The 20,733-nt window shown below is 33.6% G+C and overlaps 1 protein-coding gene across 7 annotated transcripts; it reads left to right on the top strand.

Moving 5' to 3' along the window:
* Positions 1-1,132: 1,132 nt before the first annotated feature.
* Positions 1,133-18,821, top strand: LOC129926756 (uncharacterized). 7 transcript variants are annotated; one of them, XM_056032578.1, is made up of 10 exons: positions 1,133-1,545; positions 1,640-1,726; positions 3,950-4,021; positions 4,262-4,466; positions 5,140-5,253; positions 6,680-6,797; positions 9,644-9,782; positions 10,018-10,107; positions 10,488-10,576; positions 11,058-18,821. In XM_056032578.1, the coding sequence occupies exon 10, from the start codon at positions 13,004-13,006 to the stop codon at positions 14,072-14,074; it is 1,071 nt and encodes a 356-aa protein (XP_055888553.1). In that variant the 5' UTR covers positions 1,133-1,545; positions 1,640-1,726; positions 3,950-4,021; positions 4,262-4,466; positions 5,140-5,253; positions 6,680-6,797; positions 9,644-9,782; positions 10,018-10,107; positions 10,488-10,576; positions 11,058-13,003; the 3' UTR covers positions 14,075-18,821. The 7 variants fall into 7 exon arrangements, with proteins under 7 accessions (XP_055888553.1, XP_055888557.1, XP_055888555.1 ...); XM_056032582.1 differs by lacking the exon at positions 1,640-1,726 and adding an exon at positions 8,767-8,900; XM_056032580.1 differs by lacking the exon at positions 1,640-1,726 and having other exon boundaries at positions 1,133-1,552.
* Positions 18,822-20,733: the final 1,912 nt, after the last annotated feature.

Below are 20,733 nucleotides of genomic sequence, written 5' to 3' on the forward strand. Positions count from 1 at the left end.
TTTGCTTCTGAAAAGGCTGCTATAATGTGCAACTAGAGCTGATGGAAAAGCAGTCTGGATCTTTGTTGAAAGCAAAGTAGATAGAAGTGGCTGTGCCAAAATTTTTACAGTTATTTACCTGTAAAGAAAGTTAAATTGCGGAAATTTGCAGCCCGAATTCTTGCTTTGTTTGGAAGCAGTGATCTCTGTGAGCAGTTCTTTTCCATAATGAAAGCTACAAAAACACCTTCCCGTTCGAGATTATCTGATCAAAATTTGTCATCTGTGATGAAAGTGTCAGTGGCAAACAAGCTTCAATCAGACATTTATAAACTTGTATCCCAGAAAGAATGTTAAGCATCAGGACAAAGAAAATAACGCGTAATCATTGTAATTTATAATTACCAAAATAGTAGGCTACTACAAATTTAGCTAACTATGGGACAGGTATATTATGCTATTAAATAATGTATTCTATTGTATTGTTTATCATCATCATCACTACTTTGAGTTCCTCATGGAACATAGGGCCTCGACAAAAACACGCCACTCTCCACGGTCTCTTGCTAGTTTTTTTTATGGTTTCCCAACTCTTCCCGGTCTTCTCTACTTCTTCAAGTACACTGATGCGCCATGTTCTTTTTGGTCTTCCTCTGCATCTTGTTCCCTGGTGGTTCCACTCTAAGGCCTGCCTAGCGCTGTTGCTGGTATCTTTTCTAAGGGTCTGACAAATCCATCTCCACTTCCTCTCTATTGTTTATAATTTACATAAAACTAGTAGGTTGTTTTGCAACTGATTTTTGGCTGCGGCCCCTTAGGTCATAGTAAGTTTTTTATGTGGCCCATACACCTTAATGAGTTTGACATGCCTGGCCTAAATGGTCTCATGAATGCCACTATGGCACGCATAAAATTTTTAAAGGTTTTATAATATTCTCTTATATAAGGGGCTATATGAGCATCAAGTTAAATACATCTTTTACAGACTACAGTGTAATACTCATTTAATCTCACACATGTTCAAAAATAATTTAATAGCCTACATACGTAGACAGTGCTATTAGTAGGCTTCATTCTTTAGGACGATTCAAAAGCAACATAAGTCCTATATTTCTTTTAAAGATATAGAGTATTATAGAGCATGCATACATTTATCAATACGTCATTAAAAAAACCCAATGATTTTGAGAACAGATAGGCATATAATTGGAGACCCATCAAATGATATACAATTTACGAAATGTACTGTTTAGAAATGCCTGGACCGATTTTGACATCCAATCCGCCCTTGATTACAAGTACAAGTTCTTCTTCCCTAGTGCCATTAGAGTCTGGAATGGGTTGCCTGGATCAGCCAGGAACACCAACTTAGAGTTTAAGCCCCTTATTAACATGCATGACTAGATTGACACATTAAACGCATTTGACGTAATTAGCATGTCTTCTTGAAGACGTGTCTGTAATTTAAAAGATAAGATTAGCCTATAATAAAGTCACCACACTCAACCATTCCCTGGCCACTGCCAACAAAAGGTAGATAAGGACAAGGACGCCGCAGATTTTACCGTAAGTCGTAAGTAGATCTAGATCTAGACGACTGGACAGATATCTAGATATATTAGAATTAGATTGTTGAATCTTCTTATCTTATAAAATACAGAGTCCCCAGACGTTACTTTGAAAAAAAGAAGATTATTATGTCCTACGCGTCATGCATCTAGTCATGCAATGACTTAAATTCTGCCAAGTTGAATCTTATCATTTTTATTTTACACCATGTGGCATGTCATAATTATAATCAGATTACCAGTCATCATAACAATAACATGTTATGAATTATACTAGACTCTAGATCTGTATAAATCTAATGTACATCTTTGTCCAAACCTAATTAAATTAACTAATTTGGTAATGTGCAGTCCAAGACTCATTTTCTCTCTAATATTAAATATATGTAGATCTATAAATTCTATACTATGTGTCATGCTAAATGTACCCAAGTCCTGGGCAATACCATTAATTACCATTTATTATAATGACACATACAACGACAAAATAAGATTCAGAATGCCACTTTACCGACATAGAACATGTTTAATTACATTATTTGCACTATAATACAGAAAAATAGTTAGAGTCCACACTTAGACTATATATATCCAAAAAAGTCCAACTGTCCTGGACTAGGAACAAAAAACACACTCGGAGATATGTGCTGTCTGGGTGCAGCAGATACTTCATGTTACTGTACTCAGATATGCGCTGTCTGGGTGCAGCAGATACTTCAGGTTACTGTACTTAGAGATATGCGTTGTCTGGGTGCAGCAGATACTTCAGGTTACTGTACTCAGAGATATGTGCTGTCTGGGTGCAGCAGATACTTCAGGTTACTGTAATTAGAGATATGCGTTGTCTGGGTGCAGCAGATACTTCAGGTTACTGTACTCAGAGATATGCGCTGTCTGGGTGCAGCAGATACTTCAGGTTACTGTACTCAGATATGCGCTGTCTGGGTGCAGCAGATACTTCAGGTTACTGTACTCAGAGATATGTGCTGTCTGGGTGCAGCAGATACTTCAGGTTACTGTACTTAGAGATATGCGTTGTCTGGGTGCAGCAGATACTTCAGGTTACTGTACTCAGAGATATGCGTTGTCTGGGTGCAGCAGACTTGGACTTTGCTGATGATGTTGCACTACTCGGGGCTACAAATAAATGCATTCAAGAAATGACGGAGAGCCTAGACAGAGAGGCACCCAAAATTGGCCTTCGCATGAACTTGGATAAGACTAAAATTATGCGAGTTGGATATAAGGCAAAGGGTGTCCCCGTCAGACTTGGCGAGTCAAAGCTTGAAGAGCTGGACAAGTTCACGTACCTTGGCAGCATCATAACAAATGATGGAGATGCTTACCATGATGTAGCATGTCGAATAGGAAAGGCAGGGAGCATTTTCCAAAGGCTGCAGCCTATTTGGACTAGCCAAGCCATTGGACTCGAGACAAAAATACACCTTCTCAACACAATCGTCATTCCAACTGCTACATATGCATGTGAGACGTGGAAGTCATCTGTCAAAATTGAGAAAAGACTAAATGTGGCTCAACAGAGATGGCTGAGACGGATTTTGGGAGTCAGTTACACAGACCGGATCTCAAACAAGGAAATCCTATGCCGAACTGGGAGTCGAACACTTAGTGAGGTTGTGACTGAGCGTCGCATGAGATTTGCGGGACATGTTCTACGTCAAAATGAATTACACACACCAAGAGTTGCGATAACATGGAAGCCAAAACGAGGAAAGCGCAAACAGGGACGTCCTCGTATTACCTGGCGACACACCTTCATGGAGGACCTCAGAACAGTGGACACCAGGTGGGAGGAGGCTTCAGACATTGCCAGTGACAGATCATTATGGAGACAGCTCTCCGCCCAATGCGCTGAACAGCGCGGGAGGACCTAAGTCTAAGCATAATATCATTATGGTTTCTGAACAAAAAACTGCTGTAATTTGGAAGTTCAAAATATATAGAGATCTATGTTACTATGTAGGCCTATTAAAAGAAAAACATAATAAAAAGGCAGAAAAAAAAATACATCAAAAAGATATTATTTTTTTCTTTATGCTTTAAAAAAAAAAAAAGCAACAACTAAGCAAATAAAAAAAACAAACATGTAAAATAGAATAAATGAGACTGCATAGAGTTGATAAAGTAAGCTTACACTGTTACACTAGAAACAAACAGATACGTTTAAAGTCAGGCCACTGATTTTAGAGATTTAATGTTATTTAATTAAGAGAATTCAAAACATAAATGAAAAAATTACAATGAGACTAATAAAGCTTAAACTGATCCCATGGTACCAAACACAGGATTTTTTTTTATAGTACTGGTAACTGAGGAAGGTTTATTACAGGCATGAGTTTGATCTTTTTGAAACTAATTCCTAAAAAAAAATGTTTTCCTAGGCAACTTCAAAACTACTTTGTCAACTATCCAGAGATTCAGGGGAATGAAATCTTAGACTATTTATAATTAAGGTAAATTTGAGAAAAATAGTAATTTCTTGATTATGATTTTAAAACTGCTTTTTTCTATGACATATATATTATAATGTAATAATGTTGTTTTTTTCAGTTAAATTAAACTGATGCAAACAGTATTTACTTATTAACTTTGACTTACTGATTATCTATGATGAGTCTGGAATTATTATGTGTGCATGATCTAAATTGTGGTGACCCATTCTGATTATTGTAAAAATGTTTAACATGTTTCAGATGTTCCTTCAGAGTTGAAAACAACTACATTCTAGCTTGAACGTCCCACAAGAAGATGTGGGGTGGCAGCAGGCAGGGGTCTAACCTAGGATCATGGAGACCACTAAACGATAGTCCAGAGTGTATATGATTGATTGAGTAGACAAAGAAGGGATGGATTACTGGAGCTAAGAGAAGGCATAATTTAACAATAGACTACTTTGGGGTAAGTTTCCGTAGCTGCCCCTACACTTTCTATGGTCTTATGTATTGGTTTTCTCTAGACTGTTTTTGTTTTTTTGTTGGTCTCTATTACATACACAGTTTAGTTCATAATATAAAGATATTTATATTTAACTCTATATGAAAAAGTTTATGTTAATATGTATTACAAGTGCTATGCCCCTTTGCTTGGGTTTGAAATGCCCTCTGTGTCAAATGAGTTAGCCTTAGTCAAGATAGCAACATAAAAAAAAAACATTCTTGAAAATGAACTCTACAAAACGAATATATTTGTTCTAGTTTCTACTAGCCTTAATTAACAGTTGACTGTCTAGATTTTACTTTTCTGTTGAATGAAATTTAGATGTTTATTTATTTATTATTTTTCTTTGGTTTATCATAACATAAAGCTTGCTCAGTGCTCAGTTTAAGCTCTTTGGGGAACATGTGGGGAGAAGCAGTATTTGGGAGAAGATTTCCATGCTGTTTCCAACCCTTACTTAACCCTTTCTGCAACATAGCTCAAGCCAAATCTAAATTGAAAATTTATGAAAATGTGTGGTGCTTACTGGAATTCTAAATCCAGCCCCTTGAAAGGTAGCCAACTGGTGTATGCCCCTCAGCCCCACAGGGACTTTGTATAAATCTAACAACTAATTTTAATTTATCTTCATCAGATATGGAATGAGAGAGGCTATAGTGTTGATTATATAAATATGTAGGTCTCAGCTGGGGCTGCACAGCCACGGAAAATACTGCATTCCTAACTTATCTTGGGACTTATTATAAAGGTAATTGTCTACATTTTATACTATACTATCTTTATAAGACATACTGTATAATAATACTTGTATATTTTTGGAAAAAGTGAAGATCTTTGTTTTTACCAGATCATATTGGATGTATCTGATAGTTGTCCAAGAGTTAAAGATTAGTTTCTTGTCATCACAAGGCATCACTTATTCTATAGTGAATCATTGTAGAAATGATATAAAAAGTATTCTGACTTTTAATGTATATTGACATTTTTTCTCAAGTGATCATAAGGACAATCTTCTATAGCTTTTAAACATATCAAAATATTTTTTGAATATATAATAAACCAGATGGTTCATAAATAAATTGATTATTGAAATTCAACAGATTGTATATTTAGGGTCATATTTTCCTAATCATTTTTGTTTTTGAAATTATTAGTTCTGTTAGAAGGCCTGCATACAAGATTTACCAGACATCTTTGTTTATCTCTCTATTTGCAGACTTTGAGAAATGCATTAGATTTAAACTTACTTTAGACTTAGGTCCTCCCGCGCCGTTCGGCGCATTGGGCGGCAAGCTGTCTCCATAAAGATCTGGCAATGTCTGAAGCCTCCTCCCACCTGGTGTGTCGAGTTTGCCGTTTCTGTAGCAATAGTGGTTTTACAGGGTGGGGGTCGCTAGCCCCACGCCAAACCCTCCTCCTTTTTCACCTGGGCTTGGGATTTAAATGGCTTTTAAAAATATTTTAATTATAGCACATGATGAAGGATGGGATATTGCTCATGACATCTTAAAAGATAAAAAAAAAAAAAATGAGCTAAATCTGTTTATGCTATTGGGTATGTTGAAGTTTTTTACTCCCCAAAGCTAGTGATGATGAGATAGAAACAGACAAAAAGACACCACATAATTATTTTCAATTTTCCCTAGTGCCATTAGAGAGGGGAAAGGGATGCCTCAATCAGACAGGAAAACCAATGACTTAGTAGAGTTGAAGTAACTTATTAACATGCATGACTAGATTGATCATGAAATGCATAAGACATAATTATATTCTCTTTTGAAGTAATGCCTGTAATCTAGAAGAAATGAAGATTGTGTTGTCCTGTTCTTTTTGGTCTTCCTCTGTGCCTTGTGCCTGTGGGTTCCCATCTGAAGCCTGAATAGCTCTTTTGTTGGCATTTTTATTTTAGGTGTAACTTGTGTATTGTTCATTATTTATTAAGTTTTGAAAGTGGTTTTCTGAGTTTGGAAAGATCTAATCAACTTTCTAACAAACAGCTCTGCTAGCTTGTAGACATCTAGGTGAACATATAAGGATATCTAGCATGTAATAAATTCTATGAAACTTTTAAAAGAATAAGTATATTATTATGAGGTTGCTTTTAGAATAAAGGCATATATTAATATATGTAAATAGTTTTGGAAAGTGTTATGCAAAAGTGATTCTGTTCACAGCTGCCATTATCAAAGGACATATGATTCTCTGGAGGCTTACATCACTGGAAAAAGTCTTTGGGCCCCTGAAGATTACAGTACATGTAATGCTGCAAAAGGAGGAGGATGCTGGGCCAGGGTAAACACTCCATAACATAATGGCATAGTGAATGAAATAACATTTTATTTTAGTGTATAATAGTTGTAATTTTAGTCTAAAATATTTAAATAAATGTTACAGTATAAGCCAGTTCCTGAATTAGCTTGTCACAATGCACATTCAGCCAAAGTTAAAAATTCTTGAATAAAGTTATCTTTATTGTACTTAAGCTAGCTATATCCTGTATAGGCAAAAGATTGGCAGCAATTCTCTTTGCAAATGATGATGTGCTGATTCATAATGGAACATTTGATTTTTTTTAATTGGGGGGGGGGACTTAAGTGGTTAAGTGCAGATTGAAATCTTGGTCAAGATTGTTTTTGAATTTCAGGATCATAGAGTGCCTCAAGTCTGTGCAATTTTAATGACATTAGTTGGGGAAAGTAAAGAAGGTTTATCATTGTGCTGGCCATATCATGATACCTTTATAACTGTAGGCCACAGAAACAGATGACATTTACATCATCTGCCCTATAGATTGCAAGTTTTAAAAGGCATTCTTATTACATTTTAATCCGCAACTATTATAATAATTTTTTCAGACATTTTTTCTTTTCTGAGCCACTAAATTGATGATTATGTTAAATCAACAATTGATTTTAAAATAATATTTCTGATTTACTTTGATGCAAGAAAAAGCTAATATTATAAGCAATACTTACTATAGTCAAATTATGCACTTTTATAAAGTATGCTAAGCAGGCTTAAACAAAGCATAAAAAAAGAATATTTGCTATTGATCTTTTAGAAAATGGGGCTATAGAATATACAACTATATATTTGTTATAATTTTAATGAAGGTTTTTTTGTTTTTACATTTTATCCTCAAATTTAAATCAAAACTATGTCAATAGCTATATGTCTTCATAAGTTATAACTAATTTAACATGTATTTATCTTTGGAATGTTTGTAAATTGTTTTACATGTTTCGGATGTCCCTTTAGAGTTGAAGATAGTTTACTTCCTAGTCCAAACCTCCCGCAGGGTGACGGGGGATGGGAGCAGGCAGGGTTTGAACCAGAGACCATCGATAAATCCAATCGACAGTCCAGTGCGCAAACTGCACGACCTGGTAGTCAGGATCGTTATCTGGATAACTATTGTCTGATAAATTGAAATAATGATTAAGTCTAGAAGAAGTAAAACTATGGCATGCATCCTGTCTGGAACTATCTATTCACCTTAATAGATTTTGATTTAATTCCACTAATTTCGATAGTAAAGCAGTTTACTTGCTATGTTGTGAGTCTTTTTTTTTTAAAAAGATAAAAAAAAAATGAAACATCTGTTGGTGCTTCTGCTCTGACACTGAAAAAAAAGTAGGTCTGTTGAAGTTAATGAATAATAAAAACAAAGAAGAATATCCAGATCATACATGATTACATTTTGTAGTGTCATTCAATAAGGAAATCTACTTGAATTGTAAGCATGTTTCTAACCCTAAATATTTACTATATAAATAAATTATGGCTTTCATATAGTGCTACATTCATGCTTATAGCATGCTCAGAGCACTATGGTCCAATCTCATTTGTGGACCAGTGGGAGTAGGTTTTCTAACTGCCTTAAAGCACTCAGTAAGCACAACTCAACTCGAGTAGTGTGTCGAACCTCTTGCCCCCTTCATAGGCAGCCAAGCTAAGCCAAGTTCAAGCGTAGTTGGCCTCTTGACCACGCTTCCTACTAGGCTCGATTGGTTACCTTGGTTGTGGAAAAGGAAATATTTAAAGTTCTTGAAGTGTTCAGTATCCTCATTTTGTAATTAAACCTGATGCATAATGGACATTAATATTTTTACTTTATATTTTCATATGTTTCCAACTGTGAATTGCCTCTTACTTTAAAATTTAGCTCTAGCTGGATAACTTTGTGCAATAAAAAAATTATGTTTAGATTTTGGAAATTATAATTTATGTGCTACATTATAAATTCACTATATACTTGTAGAACTATTGCTTGGAATCTAATTGCAAGCTTCTACAGTCGACTGTCATACTAGATAAGGTCTTATGACTGCATTAGAACCTTGGTCAAGCAACTATAATGTTTGCCCCCCCTCCCTCCCTTCATATGGAAAGCAGGTAAATCTTTCATTTAGAGCCAAATTATATAACCCTAACCGTATTTATACAATAAAAGTGTACTGAGCATGTTATAGTAGAAAGAAGACACATTATAGAAATCTTATACATAAGAATTTGGATACCAAGAAAAAAAATCTTTTCTCTAGTGAAACTAGATCTGTATGGATAATGGTTTGCTTTTAATCTTTAACAATACAGCCAATCAACCTTACTGGTACATCTGGTAACAGGTACATCTCTTATGGCTAAAATGACCAGTGTGTGTGTTTTGTATCAAGGATGTGCATGTTGTTGGTTTTGAAAAAATGTTTGATGTAACTGCCAAGGCTTTTTACAAATCTTTTGTATGTGTGTATGTGTTTTTTTTTTCTATTTTTTTAAATTTTGTATTGTAATCGGAATTCTTAAATGGTGGTAAAAAAATGTAAACCACTATTTTGACTGTCAAAAACAGTAAACCTAAAAAAAATGAATTTTGTAGTTTTAAACAAATTGAATCACACTTATAACATATATAAAATATAGATTTATAACATATTGAATCACACTTATAATACATACAGGCTGGCTGCCTGGTCGTGTGGTATATTGTTTGGACTTCTCGATGGTCCTGGGTTAATACTCTGCCTGCTGTCATCCTGCTGGAAGTTAGGACTAGGAAGTAAATTATCTTCAACTCTGAAGGAACAACTAAAATATGTGAAACATTTTACAAACATTTTTTTGTTTTCCTTTCTCAGCACATACAACTCAATTTACTTCTATTGGCTGGAAATATTTAAAGCATGACAGTGGCGTAGGTAAATTACCAAATAGTGGATCTTATGTTGGATTGATCAGCCCTGATGAACTGACCTGACCATTGTAATTGAAACCATAGTGAGACATAATTTCTTAAAAGCACTCTTCTTACCTCCCTCCCCTCCCCTTAAGATTCTAAAGAAAAAATTTGTAGCATGTTACATTACTAGACTGTAAGACTATTTATGACATATCTGTCAGACATACCTACAGGTTGGAAAACCTATCTATTTGACATACCTAGATGACATATTAACTCTGATTAATAAAAGAAAAAAGTTTTTTAGACACAATCACTTTATTTGTATTTCAGACTCATGACCACTCTATCTGTATAGGTCCTGGTATACCCTGGGATGATGTTCACCCACAACTTTTAACTTGAAATCTTAAAGGAAGTTTTGTAAGTATATTTCATTAGATTCTTCTGCTTAAAATAATTTATAACAATAAAGAAAAAGTTAAAGACTGCTATTGCATGAGGCTTGTATTAAAAAAAAAGAAAATATAATTACTGACAAATGAATTCAAAAGTTTGATGTCAGCTGGCAGAATATGAACCTGGCACCATTGTGAAAGATAATCCAGTGTGCATACTGCACAACCAGGCAGCCATCCAGTCTTAAATTAATCATTTTATTTAGTTTTAAATTAGACTGTTTTATGTTTTATTTGTATCTCTTTTCTATGGACTTTCTTTTTTTTTAACAATAATTTATTACCAGTTATATAAATTTAGTAGAATGTTTTGCAGCTAAATATCACTACCATTGTTATCTTTAGGCTAAACTAACAAGCATGAATGTCTGGTACAGTAAGATAGGGTTAATGGTCAACCTGACATTATGGTTCATTCATTGGGACAGCTAATGGTGAGTCAATTCTATTTTTAAATATTAAATTAATCTGATGAATTCCTTTGACTCTTTTTGTATTAAGTATCAAACTTGGCAGTGAAACAAAGACCAAGGAAAAGAAGCATAACTTAATTTATTTAGGTGATAGAGTAGCAGAGTAGGCCTAAAGTGTCTAATGCAGAACATTCTCAGGACATAAGCAATATATTCATATCTTGTACCTTTGCTGAAATGTTAACAGACAGAAATTTAAAGAAGGGAATCCACCTGGGAAATAGTTTAAAGAGTGTTGGTAGACAAAAAGATTTTTTAAAAATAACTATAGACTTGCAATGAAAAAAAAAAAGAGCCTACTGCTGTGCCACACCAGTTGGTTAAAAGAAAGACTTAGCAAAAGAAAATCTGGAGATGCTTTAGTAATAAATAAGTCAGCACTTTAATATTGTATTCATATATATATATATATATTCATATTATCACATTCCATCTTTCACAGTTTGTGTCTGATCAAGCAGTTCTCAAGTTAGGGCTTGATGAAGTCTACAAACTGACCATTATATCTACTGGACAAAAAAGGATCTTATATGTATATTTTAAACCTGGTCAATGCCTATTTCTCCACTATTGTCGACATCTTGAGATTTAGCACGGCGTGACATCACCATCGGCAGAAACCGAAGACGGCTGATACATTTGTGTGGGTGAAAAACTGAAGGCGTCGCTCAAAGACAGCTGATACATTTGTGTGGGTGAAAAACTCAAGGCTTCGCTCAAAGACAGCTGATACATTTGTGTGGGTGTAAAATTCAAGGCGTCGCCTGAAGACAGATGATACATCGTTTCCACGTGAGCGCTCGTCACCAACTTTTGACACGCTCTTGCATTGTCGAGGTTTCACCTTACATTGCTATACAGAAGGTCCTCCATTTAGACCTCTGTTCACTTATGGTCATTCTAATTTTTCAGAGACTTTACATATTTGGATTATCTAAGCTGAAGTACTGTTGGATTATTTATACGAATGTTCAAGTACTTTTGGATTATTGATCTTTGACGTTGAAGTTGGACTAACTTGTACCTATTGGCGCTCTCCTAGTCATCGTTGTACGCCGAAGAAATAACACATGCCTGCATTACTACACTTACATTTTGGATTATCTTATTGGATTATTTGGATTACCTGTTGGACTTGTGTTAATTGTAAAGGTCAAGAGGAAATATTTTTTGACATTACTTGAGCATTTGAGCCATCTTATGGCATATGACTGGATTATTTTACTACTACTTTGATGCTCACATTGATGTGTATTCTCAATCGGATTACTTAGTTACCTTACCCATGGATTATTATTGAACTACTCAAGCTGTATTTGTATTTGACAAGCTACGAGAGGATTAATCTAGATCAGTCTACAAAAGAAAGTCTGTAAGTTATAATTAAGGATTGAATATATTCATATGATTAATAAAGTACATTGATTTTGCTGTGGTATAGCAGTAATTGAAGTTGATTATATATAGAGTTAGTGATTGATAACTCTTGGAACCATATTAAATTGATTTTCATTTTTTAAATTTGTTACCTTAAAGGGCAGTCGGCGTGGGTCTGTCTTATGTTTTGAGACTGAATCGGCACAATTTATTTGTTCCGTTCCATTTCACTTCATCTGATAGGGATCTTTAGGGATTTTCTTGTTGTTCTCCTAGTCCTAATAAGGTCCGAGTAGACCAGCCTTGTTCGGTAGGGACTTCTAGATCATTTGGAAATTTTTTGTTTAGTGGTATATAGTTTTGTTTGTACAATCGTAGTGTGATTTCTCTTTGTATTCATATTGTTTGTTTGTGTAAGTCTTGTATTTACATATCTGTGATTCTCTTGTCAAAGTCTTCTATTTATTGATTTCTTTTAAAGCAGACTGTATTGTTATCTATATTGTTTTTGTGTTCGTCACCTATACTTTAATTTATCTCTTTATTCTCTCATTAATTAATTTTTTTTTTCATTTTTTCACTGCACATATAACATGTTACAAAGATATATTTGAAGTAATAATATTGTGTACATATATACTATCACTTGAATTAGAGCCTTATTTTTTGAGCTCTTGTACTTATTTTGTATTGACACATTTCTCGTACTCTGATTATTTTGTTGGTACATTTTGACGCAACACTTATTACTATTGACTCATTTGTACATTGTATTTGGCACACATTGATTACAAACTCAACACATTTATTGGCCATCTATTATTTAAATATCAAATATACATGCAAAGTGAGACATTATTATTTGTATTTTGATAACTAAGCACTCACTACACAGTTAATACTACATACAGATTGGAATCTTATATATTTGTTGACTTTATACACGTTGAAGATTATTTAATATTTATTGACATTATACACACTTGAAGCCTAAACCCATACCTATCAACAATGTCTACCTATGATAAAATCTTGGAGTTGGCCAGAGAAATGGAATTGAAGGGTGAAAAGAAAAGAGAATTTATCGAAAGAGAATTGGATGAATTAAAGAAGAAAGAACGTGAAGTAGCGGAACGAGATGAACGAGCGGCAGAAAGAGCGCATCAGAAAGAAATGAAAGAAATAGAGAGAAAAGTTGAGTTAGCTAAACTGGAAGCTGCAAAAGTGAATCCGAACATATTACAACCACTGACACAGCAAGCCAAACCATACGTCTCGAAGTTCCATAAGTTCAATGAGAAAAACGAAACTCTTGAAAACTACATTGTGCAATTTGAGCACATAGCCTCAACGTATGACATGTCTCCTAGAGATATGGCCAAGCACCTACTCGCCAATCTTGCAGGTGAACCGCTGAACATAATAGCCACCCTGACACCTGAACAAAAGACTGACTACAAGGCTGTGAAAAACAGACTCCTCGAACACTTTGGCAAATCCGAGGACCACTACAGAAAACTCTTTCGAGACATCAGATTGCAAAAGAACGGTGATTACAACAGAATTATTTTTGAAATTAAGCAAAATATCTTAAAGTGGCTTGAACTCTCCAACTGTGATATGATGAGACCAGACCAAATCATTGATATGTTCTTAATTGACAGTGTACTATTGAATGTTACAGACAACATTTTCACTTTCCTGAAAGAGAAGAAAATTAAAAACGAAACAGAACTCATAACTAACCTGAATTTATTCAAAGACAGCCATCCCAATCACACCATCGACAGAAGAGACCATCAAATAGCTGCCACCATTAACACTGATTCAAGTAAATTCAAATACAGCAGCAACAATAAAACCTGCTTTAACTGCGGCATAAAGGGTCACATAAAGAGCCATTGTAGATCAATCAACAGAAGCACTTTCCAGTATCAAAGTGGCACATATCGAGACAATAAATATGACAACAGAAGAAACAGCAGAGCAACCCAAAGTTACAGCCCTAATGATAAAAGAAGGCAATACAACACCAACAACGATAATTACAACTTCCAAAACTATCAAAGAAGACAGCAATAACAATAGAATCCATAGACGCCCTAGCAGTTATGACAACTCAGCCGCAACCATCGACACTCACGAACATGTAGCATTCATGAACTCAACTCCAGAAAATAATTCCTATCCATTACTTACAAACCGGCTGGACAACGCATCATGAAACAGTAACATTAGAACTGGAAACACACATGACACTAGTAGTTAGCAAGCTAGACATAGGGCAGCACAACATACAATTTTGTTTATTATACAATAGGATACAACACCATCACAAAATCATTAAATATCAGTAATATAACTAAACAATGACATTGTTCACATAAGTCAACAACTATAATTATCACACTATTTTACATAACACTAGCACCGTTAAGGACTCATTAGCCAGTACAAGTGTAATTCATTGAATCTGTTGATGCCATATTCTACATATAACTATGATTGTATTTGTACACATGACACTTCAAAAGGTCATATGTGCCCAATTTTTGCATATGTGTAAATTATTTTTCCAAGAGTCCATTTGAACAGAACGCAGTCATATTAAAACCTGAGTATGTGACACTATTTATTGAAATGTATTTTTCATTTTTTCAAATGTACATAACCTTTGTAAATTGTATAGATATGACTGTGACATTGATCTTCACTGATGAATTTATTTTTTCCCACATATCAGTTTTGAAGACTATTTGAGCTTAATTGGAGGCTTGAAACAATACACTTGATGATATGTAATGCAAACAATGATTTTTTGAAAAGAATATTGTATTTAATTAGTGAGATCTATTTGAGCATTACTGATGGCTTGAAAAATAATTGATACTGTGTAATGCAAACTGAATCTTTGAATAGAAGATTGTACTTAATATGAGAAGTATTGGAGCATTATTGATGGCTCATGAAGTAATATATATAATGTGTGATGTAATCGCTGATTTTTTGAGGAGAAGATTGTATTTAATATGAGAAAATTATTTGAGCATTATTGATGGCTCGTGAAGCAATACATTTGATGTGTGTCGTAGACACTGATATTTTTTGAGGAGAAAATTGTATTTAATGACAAAACTTTTGGAGCATTATTGATGGCTCAAGCAGTATATTTTATATTATGTGATGATAACACTAATTTTGAGAAGAATATTGTATGGATATGAGAAAACTATCGAAGCATGATTAATGGCTCGAAGTAATATACTTGATTTTTGAAAGAACATTGTACTTGATTCATGAAGACTATTGGAGCACTATTAATGGCTCAAAGTAATATATTTGATTTTTGAATAGAACATTGTATTTGAGTGATGAAGACTATTAGAGCACTATTAATGGCTCGAAGTAACATATTTGATGTTACATAACGTGAAAAGCTGATTCATTTTTTTGAGAGAAGATTGTAACTTACACTTATGTTAAAAGAACTTGTGCTCACAGTAAGACATATGAGCCAAATGAATATCATGATAACGACCTTGATGCTTTAATATGCTTATGACTTTGATGATTTAAATATGTTCCTCATAAATCATCATTAAAGAATATATTTTCTTGACTTTCATGATTTAGTAGCATTGTCAAAACATTGCCATTATTTTTGTACATAAACCATTGAGACATCATAAATATTTATTATAGATACATTTGACTTGCATTGATTTATTTTAAAGAACATTGCCAATATCTTTTCATTTGACCATGTAACCATTGTCAATATTTTTCATTTGATTATGTAACCTGATGGGATAAACTAAGTATATTTGTATACGAGCATTTTTCATGGCTGCTCATTCCTTTGTAAAATTAATATTGAAAGCATTCTTTTGATAAATTGAGAATTTACTTTGAAATTTTGTGTAAAGAAACACTTGCCTTTTGAGTAATGTTGACAACTATGAGTATTGTCTACACAGACAAATATTTGTTCAAATATTGTAAGGTCAAATGAGACCATATATTAGTCTCATCAAATTTTTTGATGGCATGATAAGACATGTGCCAGAGATTATAGCACACATTGTACATTTGTATGGATTATTTCTCTCTCAAAAGATGTGACTATACATATAATAGTATTATTACTTAAATTTCAAAAGATTTTTACAAAATCTTTTTTTTTTGAGGGAAAGGGCGTAATGTCACAGTCTTAGTTGACATTGCATGATCTAAAGTTCACGCCATGTTAATAGTTTAAAAGACATGTGGAATTCCTAATGTAGAAAACAGGAAGTAGAATGAATAAAGTTGACTTTGAAGTCAGTCAGTCAGTCAAGTAAAGCAGACAAGTGAAGTCAAGTTAGAAGTCAAGTGTTATTCTTTGGACAGAGTGGTCAAGTATATTTTAGTCCGGGATGGACAGTAGCGACTTAGAAAAGTCTGTAGTAATTTCAGTTAGAAAGTAACTTGTGGGCAGTTGTTGCCAGTGGTCTTTTGAGACATGTATTAGTTAATCTATATTTCTACACAGTGTTGCCCGCTGAGATGCGGACATGATTTGTTGTTAACGTATTGGATACTTTTGATACCGCTGTTATGCGGATAGGATTATTATTTCTTGACTTGTAGCACTAACAAGGAGTGCAGTATATTATTATTATTATAGTAAAATAAACTTCATGTTGTCTGCTGAACGGACTTGAGTCAGTCCTATAGTGTTTGTCTTGTCACGTGTCTAGAGTACTTCAGGAAGTAAGAACTCAATATTACACCATTCAACGTTCATTGACAGACCCCCCTTCCTCCCAACCATTTCCTCTGCCTTATCTTGATGACTTTGACTTTAATTAGACATTAAGCTTTCCATGTGCTGAAATTTAGCATTGTAGAACAGGAAATAAATTGTCTATGACAGTTCAAAATGTGTATACATTTTTTTTGACGCACCCTGTAAATATATTGTATTCAGTGATTTTTTTATTTTACCATTTTCTAATATTAGTTTGTTAGCTCAATAACTATTAACCTTTTAGATTGTTATCTTTTGTAATGTTAAGACTAGAAAACGATCTCAAAATTATATTTAGGACGATGATTACAATTACTTAGTCAATTACTTAGATAAAATAATTATAAAACAAAAGTTATATAAAGACATAATTATACAATGTTTATGTTTTGTATGTTCATAAAAATGTGTATAGCAGTGTTATGGAGTGTGTGTGTGTGGGTGTTTCCAAGGTAACGTTGAGAAATTAGCAATTGGTTGTCGGATATGCAGTGAGGATGGTGAAATTACAAAAATGGTCTAGTGTAATGCAAATTACCCAGGGATCTGAAACTGTACAGACAGGTTTTTTGTAGTGAGTTAGATTTTGTTTAAAATACTTAAAATACCATTTTATATTATTGCTACTAGATTTATTTCATTTCATCTAGGTTAGTATTAGGGTTAGTGTTATGTTGTAATAAAAGTTATATTTAGTTTTGTTTCATAAAAAGAAGTTTTTTCAAGTTTCACAATTAAATATATATATATATATATCCAAGCAGTAGTTCTCACCAAACTTTCATACACTGGCAGAACTACCTTAAAAAAATGTTCTGCTGGAGGCTGGTGTGGGTAGTATAGAAGAAATACTTATTCAACAGCTGTGATGGGTTGGAAAATTATCCCACATGGGGGGCGACTGCATGCCAAATGGTATCTTCAAGGATGGCGTAACGGGGTGCTCCTGTAAGCACTATAAAGATTAACTCAGGCACCTTTTTGCCATAGAGGAAAGTAGGTTGTAATAGGGTTTATAAAAACACTGCACTCATCTTTTATCTTCAGCATCATTATTATTATTAAACCATTACTCAAATTTTGCTTTGTTATTTTGCCATGTAGCGATTTACTGCTGCTGGGGTGAACAATGCTTAAAAAAATAAAAATATGCTGTGTTTTTACTTTGGCCCAGCGGTGGCTCCCACATTTATGTCTTTTGTATTTTTCTATACCAGTTCTGTTACTATGCAAATGCAAAAAAAAAAAATGCAAGTTGTTGCACTATTGATATTTTTTATACTAATTTTTTATTTATATTATTAATTATTTATTATTATCTAAGCATCTGTTTGTATTTGAGCTGGGTAATGAATATAGATTCTTAAATTTAATTGTTGTTTGTTGCTTTACTCACTTTTAAACTGTGACCATGTAAATTTTGTCTAGATGGAGAATGGTAATGTCTTAGTGTTAATGATTAGATTGAGAATGTTAATGTCTTAGTGTCAATGATAACAGTGAGAATGGTAATGTCTTAGTGTCAATGATAACAGTGAGAATGGTAATGTCGTAGTGTCAATGATAACAGTGAGAATGGTAATGTCTTAGTGTTATTGATTAGATTGATAATGGTAATGTCTTAGTGTCAATGATTACATTGAGAATAGTAATGTCTTAGTGCCAATGATAACATTGAGACAATCATTAGATTGAGGATGGTAATGTCTTAGTGTCAATGGTGTAACACTATGATTAGAGTGAGATGCACGAGATGATTTCAGTTCACGTGAAAATGGGTCTTACACATTGTCGAGCAAAGAGGTATCATTTTTGATCACATGACCACTATTTTTTAGTAAGTTAGCACCATGATGTATCAAGAGACGTAGGTGTCTCTGTTTTATGAAATTGGATTAAATAATATGAGTACCTAATTGGAGATATTTCTAAGGATGTAGTTTGTATTTGATGTGAAATAATTCGTGATGATATTTTATGGCTGAGATTGCCTACTTTATGAACTATTATTTGATGTAATAAATATTTGTCTGCCAGAAAGGAGTTTGTAATTATTTTATCCATAATATGTGATGTGTTTGATTAAGAATACAAGAACACTACATCAAGGCCAGAAGAGGCCCTTATACCATTCAATCAACATTCACACCATTCATATACAAATAGTTAGATTGAGAATGGTAATGTCTTAGTGTCAATGATTACATTGAGAATAGCAATGTCTTAGTGTCAATGATTATATTGAAAATGGTAATGTCTTAGTGTCAATGATTATATTGAAAATGGTAATGTCTTAGTGTCAATGGTAATTTTTTAGTGTCAATGATTAGATTGAGAATGGTAATGTCTTAGTGTCAATGATTAGATTGAGAATGGTAATGTCTCAGTGTCGATGATTACATTGAGAATGGTAATGTCTTAGTGTCATTGATTACATTGAGAATGTTATGTTAATGATTAGATTGAGAATGGTAATGTCTTAGTGTCAATGATTACATTGAGAATGGTAATGTCTTAGTGTCATTGATTACATTGAGAATGTTATGTCAATGATTAGATTGAGTATGGTAATGTCTTAGTGTCAATGATTAGATTGAGAATAGTAATGTCTTAGTGTCAATGATTAGATTGAGAATGGAAACATCTTAACCTCATTGATTAGATTGAGAATGGAAATGACTTAGTGTCAATGATTAGATTAAGAATGGAAGGTCTTAGTGTCAATGATTACTTTGAGAATGGTAATGTCATAGTGTCAATGATTACATTGAGAATGGTAATGTCTTAGTGTCAATGGTAATGTCTTAGTGTCAATGATTAGATTGGGAATGGTAATTCCTTAGTGTCAATGGTAATGTCTTAGTGTCAATGATTAGATTGCGAATGGTAATGTCTTAGTGTCAATGATTAGATTGGGAATGGTAATGACTTAGTGTCAATGATTAGATTGCGAATGGTAATGTCTTAGTGTCAATGATTAGATAGAGAATGGTAATGTCTTAGTGTCAATGATTACATTGAGAATGGTAATGCCTTAGTGTCAATGGTAATGTCTTAGTGTCAATGATTAGATTGGGAATGGTAATGTCTTAGTGTTGATGATTACATTGAGAATGGTAATGTCTTAGTGTCGATGATTACATTGAGAATGGTAATGTCTTAGTGTTGATGATTAGATTGAGAATGGTAATGTGTTAGTGTCAATGATTAGATTGAGAATGGTAATGTCTTAGTGTCGATGATTACATTGAGAATGGTAATGTCTTAGTGTCATTGATTACATTGAGAATGTTATGTTAATGATTAGATTGAGAATGGTAATGTCTTAGTGTCAATGATTAGATTGAGAATGGTAATGACTTAGTGTCAATGATTAGATTGAGAATGGTAATGACTTAGTGTCCATGATTAGATTAAGAATGGAAGGTCTTAGTGTCAATGATTAGATTGGGAATGGTAATGACTTAGTGTCAATGATTAGATTGAGAATGGTAATGTCTTAGTGTCAATGATTACATTGAGAATGGTAATGTCTTAGTGTCAATGATTACATTGAGAATGGTAATGACTTAGTGTCAATGATTAGATTAAGAATGGAAGGTCTTAGTGTCAATGATTAGATTGGGAATGGTAATGACTTAGTGTCAATGATTAGATTGAGAATGGTAATGTCTTAGTGTCAATGATTACATTGAGAATGGTTATGTCAATGATTAGATTGAGAATGGTAATGTCTTAGTGTCAATGATTAGATTGAGAATGGAAACATCTTAACCTCATTGATTAGATTGAGAATGGTAATGACTTAGTGTCAATGATTAGATTGAGAATGGTAATGACTTAGTGTCAATGATTAGATTAAGAATGGAAGGTCTTAGTGTCAATGATTAGATTGGGAATGGTAATGACTTAGTGTCAATGATTAGATTGAGAATGGTAATGTCTTAGTGTC

Source organism: Biomphalaria glabrata, chromosome 6 (assembly GCF_947242115.1).
Source record: "Biomphalaria glabrata chromosome 6, xgBioGlab47.1, whole genome shotgun sequence".
Lineage (NCBI taxonomy): Eukaryota > Metazoa > Mollusca > Gastropoda > Planorbidae > Biomphalaria > Biomphalaria glabrata.